Source organism: Salmo trutta, chromosome 1 (assembly GCF_901001165.1).
Source record: "Salmo trutta chromosome 1, fSalTru1.1, whole genome shotgun sequence".
Lineage (NCBI taxonomy): Eukaryota > Metazoa > Chordata > Actinopteri > Salmoniformes > Salmonidae > Salmo > Salmo trutta.
Window position 1 is genome coordinate 80,623,563 of NC_042957.1, and position 14,720 is coordinate 80,638,282.

Sequence of the window (14,720 nt, forward strand, 5' to 3'; positions counted from 1 at the left end):
CTTCAGACAGAAACATATAATCTCATCTCACCCTGCCGGCGTGGTGGAGAACTCTTCAGACAGAAACATATAATCTCATCTCACCCTGCCGGCGTGGTGGAGAACTCTTCAGACAGAAACATATAATCTAATCTCATCCTGCCGGCGTGGTGGAGAACTCTTCAGACAGAAACATATAATCTAATCTCACCCTGCCGGCGTGGTGGAGAACTCTTCAGACAGAAACATATAATCTAATCTCACCCTGCCGGCGTGGTGGAGAACTCTTCAGACAGAAACATATAATCTAATCTCACCCTGCCGGCGTGGTGGAGAACTCTTCAGACAGAAACATATAATCTAATCTCACCCTGCCGGCGTGGTGGAGAACTCTTCAGACAGAAACATATAATCTAATCTCACCCTGCCGGCGTGGTGGAGAACTCTTCAGACAGAAACATATAATCTAATCTCACCCTGCCGGCGTGGTGGAGAACTCTTCAGACAGAAACATATAATCTAATCTCACCCTGCCGGCGTGGTAGAGAACTCTTCAGACAGAAACATATAATATAATCTCACCTTGCCGGCGTAGTGGAGAACAGAAAAGGCAGTCTTGTCTTTGAGTGATTTGGGTTTGGAGAACTTGCAGTGGGCCGTGTGTGTGTTCATCAGCTTCTCAACGAAGGACAGGTCTGTGGCTTTAGGGAACCAGCACTCCTCATCCAACAGAGCCAAGATACCTGGAGGATTGTTCTGGAAGGGTGGGGGGAGGGGTCAGCTTTAGGGAACCAGCTGTGTGTGCATTGCTGTAGGTCCAGGGTGTATGTGTATGTGTGTGTGTGTGTGTGTGTGATGTGTGTGTGTGTGTGTCTCCGTGTATGTGTGATGTGTGTGTGTGTGTGTGTGTGTGTGTGTCTCTGTGTGTGTGTGTGTGTGTGTGTGTGTGTGTGTGTGTGTGTGTGTGTGTGTCTCTGTGTATGTGTATGTGTGTGTGTGTGTGTGTGTGTGTGTGTGTGTGTGTGTCTCTGTGTATGTGTATGTGTGTGTGTGTGTGTGTGTGTGTGTCTCTGTGTATATGTGTATGTGTGTGTGTGTGTGTGTGTGTGTATGTGTGTGTGTGTGTGTGTGTGTGTTACCGGTCTCTCGATGAGCTCTATGCAGGGCTGCAGGTCCAGGCCGAAGTCTATGAAGGCCCAGTCGATCCCCTCTCTCTTGTACTCCTCCTGCTCCAGAATGAACATGGTGTGGTTGAACAGCTGCTGCAGACGCTCGTTGGTGTAGTTGATGCACAGCTGCTCAAACGAGTTGTCCTGAGGAGAAGGAGAAGGTACATAGTGGTTTACACAGAGCTACAGTACCGTTGTAGTTCCTGAGGAGAAGGTACATAGTGGTTTACACAGAGCTACAGTACCGTGGTAGTTCCTGAGGAGAAGGAGGTACATAGTGATTTACACAGAGCTACAGTACCGTGGTAGTTCCTGAGGAGAAGTTACATAGTGATTTACACAGAGCTACAGTACCGTTGTAGTTCCTGAGGAGAAGGTACATAGTGATTTACACAGAGCTACAGTACCGTGGTAGTTCCTGAGGAGAAGTTACATAGTGGTTTACACAGAGCTACAGTACCGTGGTAGTTCCTGAGGAGAAGGTACATAGTGGTTTACACAGAGCTACAGTACCGTGGTAGTTCCTGAGGAGAAGGTACATAGTGGTTTACACAGAGCTACAGTACCATGGTAGTTCCTGAGGAGAAGTTACATAGTGGTTTACACAGAGCTACAGTACCATGGTAGTTCCTGAGGAGAAGGTACATAGTGGTTTACACAGAGCTACAGTACCGTGGTAGTTCCTGAGGAGAAGGTACATAGTGGTTTACACAGAGCTACAGTACCGTGGTAGTTCCTGAGGAGAAGGAGGTACATAGTGGTTTACACAGAGCTACAGTACCGTGGTAGTTCCTGAGGAGAAGGTACATAGTGGTTTACACAGAGCTACAGTACCGTGGTAGTTCCTGAGGAGAAGGTACATAGTGGTTTACACAGAGCTACAGTACCGTGGTAGTTCCTGAGGAGAAGGAGGTACATAGTGGTTTACACAGAGCTACAGTACCGTGGTAGTTCCTGAGGAGAAGGTACATAGTGGTTTACACAGAGCTACAGTACTGTGGTAGTTCCTGAGGAGAAGGTACATAGTGATTTACACAGAGCTACAGTACCGTGGTAGTTCCTGAGGAGAAGGTACATAGTGGTTTACACAGAGCTACAGTACCGTGGTAGTTCCTGAGGAGAAGGAGGTACATAGTGGTTTACACAGAGCTACAGTACCGTGGTAGTTCCTGAGGAGAAGGTACATAGTGGTTTACACAGAGCTACAGTACCGTGGTAGTTCCTGAGGAGAAGGTACATAGTGGTTTACACAGAGCTACAGTACCATGGTAGTTCCTGAGGAGAAGGAGGTACATAGTGGTTTACACAGAGCTACAGTACCGTGGTAGTTCCTGAGGAGGAGGTACATAGTGGTTTACACAGAGCTACAGTACCGTGGTAGTTCCTGAGGAGAAGGAGGAGGTACATAGTGATTTACACAGAGCTACAGTACCGTGGTAGTTCCTGAGGAGAAGGTACATAGTGGTTTACACAGAGCTACAGTACCGTGGTAGTTCCTGAGGAGAAGGTACATAGTGGTTTACACAGAGCTACAGTACCGTGGTAGTTCCTGAGGAGAAGGTACATAGTGGTTTACACAGAGCTACAGTACCATGGTAGTTCCTGAGGAGGAGGTACATAGTGGTTTACACAGAGCTACAGTACCGTGGTAGTTCCTGAGGAGAAGTTACATAGTGGTTTACACAGAGCTACAGTACCGTGGTAGTTCCTGAGGAGAAGGAGGTACATAATGGTTTACACAGAGCTACAGTACCATGGTAGTTCCTGAGGAGAAGGTACATAGTGGTTTACACAGAGCTACAGTACCGTGGTAGTTCCTGAGGAGGAGGTACATAGTGGTTTACACAGAGCTACAGTACCGTGGTAGTTCCTGAGGAAGGGAGATGGGAGAGATGGATGTGAACATAGAGGTACTTCTCACGTCATAGTCCTGTACATCAGGTCTGAATCCCAAATTACATCCTATTCCCTATTTAGTGCACTACTTTGACCAGGGCCCGTAGGGGTGTTTTTAATTGTGGGATAATAATAATCATAGTAGGAAATGTTCTGGGGGAAATGTCCCTTTTGGGAGGTAGATGGGGCTCCCAAATCGCTACGTCTACCCATTTTAAATGGGTTCAATTTCAGTCATTTAGCAGATGCTCGTATCCAGAGTGAATTACAGTAGTGGGTGCATCATTCTCTTTTACCGGTCCTCCATGGGAATCGAACCCACAACCTTGGCGTTGCAATGCGCCATGAGCTACCAACTGGCCTCACGGGACCCCTGCTGAATTCCTTTCTCTGTCAACTTAAAGATGATGCTCCTCAATCTCACCTCAAAGATTTCAAAGCCAGCGATGTCTAGGATCCCCAGGAATGATGCTCCTTTACGTTTGGCCTTATCCAGAGTCTTATTCACCCTAGCCAGGATCCACCTGAACAACCGCTCATACATGGCCTTCGCTAGGGCCTCGATGGCAAAGTCAGCCTGGGGGAGAAGGAGAGGGAGGGGAGGAGAGGGAGGGGGAGAAGGAGAGGGGAGAAGGAGAGGGAGAGAGAGGGGAGAAGGAGAGGGAGAAGGAGAGGGAGCGGGAGGGGAGAAGGAGAGGGAGAGAGAGAGAGAGAGATAGAGAGACAGTGAGTGTGTGAACCGTCATCTTGTCTGCCTCCCCGTACATCCCTGTCTCTGACTAAAGCTTCTCCTGGAGAAAGGCTATGTACTATAACTACTTATGCTTCAGATACATTATATGTTGCCAGGTCTCTGTTGAAAATAAGATGAAACTTTTAACTGAACATGTGAGAGGAAGGTATTGTATCTAGAATAGAATAAAGTAGAATACAATAGACTAGAGAATAATGAAATACAGTAGAGTAGAATAGAGTAGAGTAGAGTAGAATAGAGTAGAGTAGAGTAGAGTAGAGTAGAGTAGAGTAGAATAGAGTAGAATAGAGTAGAATAGAGTAGAGTAGAGTAGAGTAGAATAGAGTAGAATAGAGTAGAGTAGAGTAGAGTAGAGTAGAGTAGAATAGAATAGAGTAGAATAGAGTAGAGTAGAGTAGAGTAGAGTAGAGTAGAATAGAGTAGAGTAGAGTAGAGTAGAGTAGAGTAGAATAGAGTAGAATAGAATATAGTAGAATAGAGTAGAGTAGAGTAGAGTAGAGTAGAATATAGTTTAATAGAATAGAGTAGAGTAGAGTAGAGTAGAACATAGTAGAATAGAGTAGAGTAGAGTAGAGTAGAGTAGAGTAGAATAGAGTAGAGTAGAGTAGAGTAGAGTAGAGTAGAGTAGAGTAGAATAGAGTAGAATAGAATATAGTAGAATAGAACATAATAGAGTAGAGTAGAGTAGAGTAGAATAGAGTAGAATAGAGTAGAATAGAGTAGAATATAGTTTAATAGAATAGATTAGAGTTGAATAGAGTAGAGTAGAGATAAATAGATTAGAATAGAGTAGATTAGAATAGAACAGAGTAGAATAGGGTAGAACATAATAGAACAGAATAGAGTAGTGTTGAATAGAGTAGTGTTGAACAGAGTAGAATAGAGTAGTGTTGAATAGAGTCAAATATAGTAGAGAAGAATAGAGTAGAACATAATAGAGTTGATTAAAGAGAAGAAACAAGTTTAATAGAATAGAGTAGATTAGAGTAATGTATAGTTGTATAAAACAGAATATAGTAGATTAGAGTAATGTATAGTTGTATAAAACAGAATAGAGTAGAACATAATAGAATGGAGTCAAACAGAGTTGAATATAGTAGAGTTGAATAGAGTAGAGTTGAATATAGTAGAGTTGAATGGAATAGAATCGGGTAGATTATAGTAGATTATAATAGAGTAGAATATAGTAGAGTTGAATAGAATAGAATCAGGTAGATTATAGTAGATTATAATAGAGTTGAATATAGTAGAGTTGAATAGAGTAGAGTTGAATAGAGTAGAGTTGAATAGAATCGGGTAGATTATAGTAGATTATAATAGAGTAGAATATAGTAGAGTTGAATAGAATAGAATCAGGTAGATTATAGTAGATTATAATAGAGTTGAATATAGTAGAGTTGAATAGAGTAGAGTTGAATAGAGTAGAGTTGAATAGAATAGAATCGGGTAGATTATAGTAGATTATAATAGAGTAGAATATAGTAGAGTTGAATAGAATAGAATCGGGTAGATTATAGTAGATTATAATAGAGTAGAATATAGTAGAGTTGAATAGAATAGAGCATAATATAACATAATATAGTAGAATAGAATAGAGTAGAGTTGAATATAGTAGAGTTGAATATAGTAGAGTTGAATATAGTAGAGTTGAATAGAGTAGAGTAAAATATAACAAAGTAGAACCGAGTAGATTAGAATAAAGTAGAATTGAATATAATAGAGTAGAGCATAGTAGAATAGAGTACAATAGAAGATAGTAGAATAGAGTAGAATAGAGTAGAGTTTAATAGAATAAAGTAGATTAGAGTAGAGTACAAGTACGAGTTGAACAGGGTATAATATAATAGAACAGAAAAGGGTAGAATACAATGAAGTAGAATAGAGCAGAATATAGTAGCATAGAATAGAGTAATACAATACAATACAGTAGAATACAGCAGAACACAGTAGAATAGTGTAGAATAGAGTAGAACAGAGTAGAGTAGAATAGAGTAGAATAGAGTAGAGTTGAATAGAGTAGAGTTGAATAGAATAGAGTAAAATATAACAAAGTAGAACCGAGTAGAATAGAATAAAGTATAATTGAATATAATAGAGTAGAGCAGAGTAGAATTGAACATAATAGAGTAGAACAGAGTAGAGTAGAATAGAGTAGAACAGAGTAGAGTTTAATAGAATAGAGTAGAGTTTAATAGAATAGAGTAAAATATAACAAAGTAGAACCGAGTAGAATAGAATAAAGTATAATTGAATATAATAGAGTAGAGCAGAGTAGAATAGAGTAGAATAGAAGATAGTACAATAGAGTAGAAATGAATAGAATAAAGTAAAATATAACAAAGTAGAACCGAGTAGAATAGAACAAAGTAGAATTTAATAGAATAGAATAGAAGAGAGTAGAATAGAGCAGAATAGAACAAAGTAGAATTGAATAGAATAGAATAGAAGATAGTAGAGTAGAATAGAACAAAGTAGAATAGAGCATAATAGAAGATAGTAGAATAGAGCATAATAGAAGATAGTAGAATAGAGCATAATAGAGTAGAATAGAGCAGAATAGAAGATAGTAGAGTAGAATAGAAGATAGTAGAATAGAGTAGAATAGAAGATAGTAGAATAGAGCATAATAGAGTAGAATAGAACATAATAGAGTAGAATAGAACATAATAGAGTAGAATAGAGTAGAATAAAACATAATATAGTAGAATAGAACATAATAGAGTAGAATAGAGTAGAATAGAACATAATAGAGTAGAATAGAGTAGAATAGAGCATAATATAGAAGAATAAAACATAATAGAGTAGAATAGAACATAATAGAGTAGAATAGAGTAGAATAAAACATAATATAGTAGAATAGAACATAATAGAGTAGAATAGAACATAATAGAGTAGAATAGAGTAGAATAGAGCATAATATAGAAGAATAAAACATAATAGAGTAGAATAGAGCATAATAGAGTAGAATAGAGTAGAATAGAACATAATAGAGTAGAATAGAACATAATAGAGTAGAATAGAGTAGAATAGAGCATAATATAGAAGAATAAAACATAATAGAGTAGAATAGAGCATAATAGAGTAGAATAGAGTAGAATAGAACATAATAGAGCATAATAGAGTAGAATAGAGTAGAATAGAGTAGAATAGAACATAATAGAGTAGAGTAGAGTAGAATAGAGTAGAATAGAACATAATAGAGTAGAATAGAGTAGAATAGAGTAGAATAGAGTAGAATAGAATAGAGTCGAATAGAACATAATAGAGTAGAATAGAGCAGAATAGAGTAGAATATAGTAGAATAGAACATAATAGAGTAGAATAGAGTAGAATAGAGTAGAATAGAATAGAACATAATAGAGTAGAATAGAATAGAACATAATAGAGTAGAGTAGAGTAGAATAGAATAGAACATAATAGAGTAGAATAGAATAGAATAGAGTAGAATAGAACATAATAGAGTAGAATAGAGTAGAATAGAATAGAATAGAGTAGAATAGAACATAATAGAGTAGAATAGAGTACCTGTTCCTTGGTCTGAGCCTTCTGCACCACCTCTCTGCCCACCTTGATGCGGGGGGTGAGGACGGAACGGGTGAAGTCTGTCACGTTGATACCCTGCAGGTGGCACACTTTCTGAGCCGCTGAAGAGAGAGAGAGAGAAGAGAGGGGGAGGAAGGGAGGCAAGAGAGAGAGGGGAGAGTGGGGAGGAAGAGAGAGAGAGAGAGAGAGAGAGAGAAGAGAAGAAAGGGAACGAGAGAGAGAAAGATTAGTCATACTGTGTTACCTGTTATCTTTCATACCTGTGTTAGTGGTATGTTACCTGTAGTCTTTCATACCTGTGTTAGTGGTATGTTACCTGCTGTCTTTCATACCTGTGTTAGTGGTATGTTACCTGCTGTCTTTCATACCTGTGTTAGTGGTATGTTCCCTGCTGTCTTTCTTACCTGTGTTAGTGGTATGTTACCTGCTGTCTTTCATACCTGTGTTAGTGGTATGTTACCTGTTGTCTTTCATACCTGTGTTAGTGGTATGTTACCTGCTGTCTTTCATACCTGTGTTAGTGGTATGTTACCTGTTGTCTTTCATACCTGTGTTAGTGGTATGTTACCTGCTGTCTTTCTTACCTGTGTTAGTGGTATGTTACCTGCTGTCTTTCATACCTGTGTTAGTGGTATGTTACCTGTTGTCTTTCATACCTGTGTTAGTGGTATGTTACCTGCTGTCTTTCATACCTGTGTTAGTGGTATGTTACCTGCTGTCTTTCATACCTGTGTTAGTGGTATGTTACCTGTTGTCTTTCATACCTGTGTTAGTGGTATGTTACCTGTTGTCTTTCATACCTGTGTTAGTGGTATGTTACCTGCTGTCTTTCATACCTGTGTTAGTGGTATGTTACCTGCTGTCTTTCTTACCTGTGTTAGTGGTATGTTACCTGTTGTCTTTCATACCTGTGTTAGTGGTATGTTACCTGTTGTCTTTCATACCTGTGTTAGTGGTATGTTACCTGCTGTCTTTCATACCTGTGTTAGTGGTATGTTACCTGTTATCTTTCATACCTGTGTTAGTGGTATGTTACCTGCTGTCTTTCATACCTGTGTTAGTGGTATGTTACCTGCTGTCTTTCATACCTGTGTTAGTGGTATGTTACCTGCTATCTTTCTTACCTGTGTTAGTGGTATGTTACCTGTTGTCTTTCTTACCTGTGTTAGTGGTATGTTACCTGCTGTCTTTCTTACCTGTGCTTTCCTCTCTGTGTTAACTGTGCTAAATGTAAACTGTATTTTCAAGCTTGTGTTACTGTGAACAAACTCTGTTGTTACCTGTGTTTCTCCTACCTGTGTGATGTCATGTCCCACCTGTGTTGTTCCTACCTGTGTGATTTCATGTCTCACCTGTGTGGTTACTACCTTTGTGATGTCATGTCACACCTGTGTTCTTACTACCCTTGTGATGTCATGTCTCACCTGTGTTGCTCCTACCTGTGTGATGTCATGTCTCACATGTGCTGCTACAACCTGTGTGATGTCATGTATCACCTGTGTTGCTCCTACCTGTGTGATGTCATGTCTCACATGTGCTGCTACTACCTGTGTGATGTCATGTATCACCTGTGTTGCTCCTACCTGTGTGATGTCATGTATCACCTGTGTTGCTCCTACCTGTGTGATGTCATGTATCACCTGTGTTGCTCCTACCTGTGTGATGTCATGTATCACCTGTGTTGCTCCTACCTGTGTGATGTCATGTATCACCTGTGTTGTTCCTACCTGTGTGATGTCATGTATCACCTGTGTTGCTCCTACCTGTGTGATGTCATGTATCACCTGTGTTGCTCCTACCTGTGTGATGTCATGTCTCACCTGTGTTGCTCCTACCTGTGTGATGTCATGTCTCACATGTGCTGCTACTACCTGTGTGATGTCATGTCTCACGTGCTGCTACTACCTGTGTGATGTCATGTATCACCTGTGTTGCTACTACCTGTGTGATGTCATGTATCACCTGTGTTTCTCCTACCTGTGTGATGTCATGTCTCACATGTGCTGCTACTACCTGTGTGATGTCATGTATCACCTGTGTTGTCGGGCATGGTGGCCTGCTCATTGTTCCTCTCCTTGTTGAACTTAATGTTCCCCAGCTGGAGCACAGTGGAGACCACCTTCATCATGCCTAGAGAGAGGAGAGGAGAGTGGGAGGAGAGAGAGAGACAGACATCACTGAGAGAGACAGCAGAAAGAGAGACAGCCCTACCCCTACCTATTCCCTCGTCCTCAAGAGAGATAGAACGAGAGAATGACAGACGGACAGAGAAAGACAAAGTGAGGTGGAGAAAGAGAATGATAGACTAAAAGCCAGACAGCCCTCCTCTTCCCTCTAGTATCTATCCCCTGGTCCTCAGAGACAGCCCTCCTCTTCCCTCTAGTATCTATCCCCTGGTCCTCAGAGACAGCCCTCCTCTTCCCTCTAGTATCTATCCCCTGGTCCTCAGAGACAGCCCTCCTCTTCCCTCTAGTATCTATCCCCTGGTCCTCAGAGACAGCCCTCCTCTTCCCTCTAATATCTATCCCCTGGTCCTCAGAGACAGCCCTCCTCTTCCCTCTAGTATCTATCCCCTGGTCCTCAGAGACAGCCCTCCTCTTCCCTCTAGTATCTATCCCCTGGTCCTCAGAGACAGCCCTCCTCTTCCCTCTAGTATCTATCCCCTGGTCCTCAGAGACAGCCCTCCTCTTCCCTCTAGTATCTATCCCCTGGTCCTCAGAGACAGCCCTCCTCTTCCCTCTAGTATCTATCCCCTGGTCCTCAGAGACAGCCCTCCTCTTCCCTCTAGTACCTGTCCCCTGGTCCTCAGAGACAGCCCTCCCCTTCCCCCAGTACCTGTCCTCTGGTCCTCAGAGACAGCCCTCCTCTTCCCCCAGTACCTGTCCTCTCGTCCTCAGAGACAGCCCTCCCCTTCCCTCTAGTACCTGTCCTCTGGTCCTCAGAGACAGCCCTCCCCTTCCTCCAGTACCTGTCCTCTCGTCCTCAGAGACAGCCCTCCCCTTCCCCCCAGTACCTGTCCTCTCGTCCTCAGAGACAGCCCTCCCCTTCCCCCCAGTACCTGTCCTCTCGTCCTCAGAGACAGCCCTCCCCTTCCCCAGTACCTGTCCTCTCGTCCTCAGAGACAGCCCTCCCCTTCCCCCCAGTACCTGTCCTCTCGTCCTCAGAGACAGCCCTCCCCTTCCCCAGTACCTGTCCCCTGGTCCTCAGAGACAGCCCTCCCCTTCCCCCAGTACCTGTCCTCTCGTCCTCAGAGACAGCCCTCCCCTTCCCCCAGTACCTGTCCTCTCGTCCTCAGAGACAGCCCTCCCCTTCCCCCCAGTACCTGTCCTCTCGTCCTCAGAGACAGCCCTCCCCTTCTCCCAGTACCTGTCCCCTGGTCCTTAGAGACAGCCCTCCCCTTCCCCCAGTACCTGTCCTCTCGTCCTCAGAGACAGCCCTCCCCTTCCCCCAGTACCTGTCCTCTCGTCCTCAGAGACAGCCCTCCCCTTCCCCCAGTACCTGTCCTCTCGTCCTTAGAGACAGCCCTCCCCTTCCCCCAGTACCTGTCCTCTCGTCCTCAGAGACAGCCCTCCCCTTCCCCCAGTACCTGTCCTATCGTCCTCAGAGACAGCCCTCCCCTTCCCCCCAGTACCTGTCCTCTCGTCCTCAGAGAAACCCATGATCTCCATGGCCTCCAGTGTTTCTATGAACATCTCATCATCTTCCTGACCAGGCACCTCCACATGACCTGCCACCAGGAACCGGTAGTCCCCAAAATCCTCCAGTAACAGCTCCTCTATACGGAGACAGACAGGGGAGGAGGAGCTGTATGGTTTATACACTATATAATTAAACAATAAGGCCTGAGGAGGTGTGGCATATGGCCAATATACCACGGCTAAGGGCTGTTCTTATGCACAACGCAACGTGGAGTGTCTGGATACAGACCTTAGCCGTGGGATACTGGCCATATACCACAAACCCCCAAGGTGTCTTATTGCTATTATAAACTGGTTACCAATGTAATTAGAGTAGTAAAAATACATGTTTTGTCATACCCGTGGTATACGGTCTGATATACCATGGCTGTCAGCCAATCAGCATTCAGGGCTCGAACCACCCAGTTTATAATATTTATGATATTATTATAAACTGGGTAGTTTGTGTCCTGGATGCTGATTGGCTAAAAGCCATGGTAGATCAGACATTATAAACTGGGTGGTTCCAGCCCTGAATGCTGATTGGCTGACAGCCGTGGTATATCAGACCGTATACCACAGGTATGACAAAACATGTATTTTTACTACTCTAATTACATTGGTACCCAGTTTATAACAGCAATAAGACACACTGAGTATACACAACTCTTTCCATGACACAGACTGACCAGGTGAATCCAGGTGAAAGCTACAATCCCTTATTGATGTCACCTGTTAAATCCACTTCAATCAGTGTAGATGAAGGGGAGGAGGCAGGTTAAAGAAGGATTTTTAAGCTTTGAGACAATTGAGACATGGATTGTGTATGTGTTCCATTCAGAGGGTGAATGGGCAAGACAACATTTTTAAGTGCCTTTGAACAGGGTATGGTAGTAGGTGCCAGGCGCACCGGTTTGTGTCAAGAACTGCAATGCTGCTGGGTTTTTCACACTCCACAGTTTCCTGTGTGTATCAAGAATGGTCCACCACTCAAAGGACATCCAGCCAACTTTACACAACTGTGGGAAGCATTTTAGTCAACATGGGCCAGCATCCCTGTGGAACGCTTTCAACACCTTGTAGTGTCCATATCCTGATGAATTGAGGCTGTTCTGAGGGTAAATGAGATGTTGGGTTCAACTCAATATTAGGAAGGTTTTCTTAATGTTTTGCACACTCAGTGTTTACTGCTACCAGTAAACGATACACACTGAAACCCCCCTGCAACAGCTTCTCTATATAGAGACACAAAGTCGTTTCAGACCTGTCCTTTAAATGACCATAACTATCTAGGACAGGTTGTGGGCTCGACCCAGAATTTTGAAATCCCGATGTGGCCCCTCGAGACAAAATTATTGCCGACCCTTGATTTAGGAGGAACCGACCAATCCTGTCCTGTCCATCCATCCTTCCATCTATCCATCTCCTCACCTTTTAGTTGGTCCTTTGCCCCGGCCACCATGTAGTAAAAGATATGGAAGGCTCTCTCTATCTTGGCTTGGCGGATACAGCGAGACTTCTCCAGCAGGTCTGGTGGACAGGGGAGGGTTAAAGACAAAAAACCTCTGTGGTGCAGGAACAAGACACTGCATTTTACGTTGGGCCAGTTTCCCCCGACACACATGAAATATAAATATACATTCTTAATTGAACATGCTTTTTAGTCCAGGACTAGGTTTAATCTGTGTCTGGGAAACTGTCCCTTTTGTGTGTTATAATGTCTCCCAAATCTCTAAAACATGAATTTGATAAACACTACAATACATCTCTATAAGGAGCCCCAAGTCTGTATATTTATAGAAAGTATATTTCATGAGGATACAGGTATCGATGTTGGCTCCAACGAGGAATCCGGTCACGTCAAAGTTGAGCTTAATAAACTTGCCCTGTAAGGAGAGATATGTAGGATACTGTATATGTGAGGAGAGATATGTAGGATACTGTATATGTGAGGAGAGATATGTAGGATACTGTATATATGAGGAGAGATATGTAGGATACTGTATATGTGAGGGGAGATATGTAGGATACTGTATATGTGAGGAGAGATATGTAGGATACTGTATATGTGAGGAGAGATATGTAGGATACTGTATATGTGAGGAGAGATATGTAGGATACTGTATATGTGAGGAGAGATATGTAGGATACTGTATATATGAGGAGAGATATGTAGGATACTGTATATATGAGGAGAGATATGTAGGATACTGTATATGTGAGGAGAGATATGTAGGATACTGTATATGTGAGGAGAGATATGTAGGATACTGTATATATGAGGGGAGATATGTAGGATACTGTATAGGTGAGGGGAGATATGTAGGATACTGTATATGTGAGGGGAGATATGTAGGATACTGTATAGGTGAGGGGAGATATGTAGGATATATGTGAGGGGAGATATGTAGGATACTGTATATATGAGGGGAGATATGTAGGATACTGTATAGGTGAGGGGAGATATGTAGGATACTGTATAGGTGAGGGGAGATATGTAGGATATATGTGAGGGGAGATATGTAGGATACTGTATATATGAGGGGAGATATGTAGGATACTGTATAGGTGAGGGGAGATATGTAGGATACTGTATAGGTGAGGGGAGATATGTAGGATATATGTGAGGGGAGATATGTAGGATACTGTATATATGAGGGGAGATATGTAGGATACTGTATAGGTGAGGGGAGATATGTAGGATACTGTATATGTGAGGGGAGATATGTAGGATATATGTGAGGAGAGATATGTAGGATACATAGTGTGTAATAGTGTGTGTAATAGTGTGTGTAATAGTGTCTGAGTGTGTAATAGTGTCTGAGTGTGTGTAATAGTGTCTGAGTGTGTAATAGTGTCTGAGTGTGTGTAATAGTGTCTGAGTGTGTAATAGTGTGTGTAATAGTGTCTGAGTGTGTAATAGTGTCTGAGTGTGTAATAGTGTCTGAGTGTGTAACAGTGTCTGAGTGTGTAATAGTGTCTGAGTGTGTAATAGTGTCTGAGTGTGTAATAGTGTCTGAGTGTGTGTAATAGTGTCTGAGTGTGTAATAGTGTCTGAGTGTGTGTAAACTGTGAGTTGATTACGAATCGTGAGGAGTTGTCGTTCTTGATGGTCTTGGCGTTCCCGAAGGCTTCCAGGATGGGGTTGGCCTGCAGCAGCTGCTTCTCTAGCTCCCCCTGGAGGGCAAACGGGGGAAAGGAGGAAAAACAATCACATATCTGTGACATCACAATCATTATTCCACTTCATGCATATTACCAAAGAATGATGTCACACAACAAAACAACACAAGTTACGTTACACTGTACAACAAGAAAGAAAATGGACAACTGAGACACACCTTTTTTTTAGCACACTACAAAGCAGCGCAACAGACACAGAGCAAAACACAGTCAGTGAGATGTAGCATAGCAACCACTCAGAGAGATTAGTGAAAAGATTATTATGGGGTGACTGATGTTTCACACACTATTTTAAATGTCATACAGGCCACTACTTTCTAACACGCAGAGAGGTCCATCAACAGTTAATAGTGTTCACATGCTATAGGAGAGGAGAGATTGATCATATCGTTTAATCAAATGTAGGTGTGACACGCTAGCTAGCATGCAGCTATGAACTCCCAAATGGCACCCTATTACATATGCAGTGCACTTCTTTTACCAGACCTCTATAGGCGGTGGTCAAAAGTAGTGCACTAA

The 14,720-nt window shown here is 42.5% G+C and overlaps 1 protein-coding gene across 2 annotated transcripts in view; it reads right to left on the reverse strand.

The window, feature by feature from the left end:
• Nucleotides 1–14,720, reverse strand: part of LOC115151662 (myosin-11) — a 41,697-nt gene that overhangs the window by 12,216 nt on the left and 14,761 nt on the right. For both annotated transcript variants that reach the window (XM_029697035.1, XM_029696199.1), the window contains 9 exons: nt 14,103–14,195; nt 12,841–12,904; nt 12,450–12,548; nt 10,973–11,116; nt 9,376–9,471; nt 7,324–7,442; nt 3,469–3,621; nt 1,119–1,292; nt 562–735 (listed from right to left, as the gene is read on the reverse strand). In XM_029697035.1, coding sequence (XP_029552895.1) covers nt 562–735; nt 1,119–1,292; nt 3,469–3,621; nt 7,324–7,442; nt 9,376–9,471; nt 10,973–11,116; nt 12,450–12,548; nt 12,841–12,904; nt 14,103–14,195 — 1,116 coding nt within the window. The remainder of the gene's footprint in view (nt 1–561; nt 736–1,118; nt 1,293–3,468; nt 3,622–7,323; nt 7,443–9,375; nt 9,472–10,972; nt 11,117–12,449; nt 12,549–12,840; nt 12,905–14,102; nt 14,196–14,720) is intronic.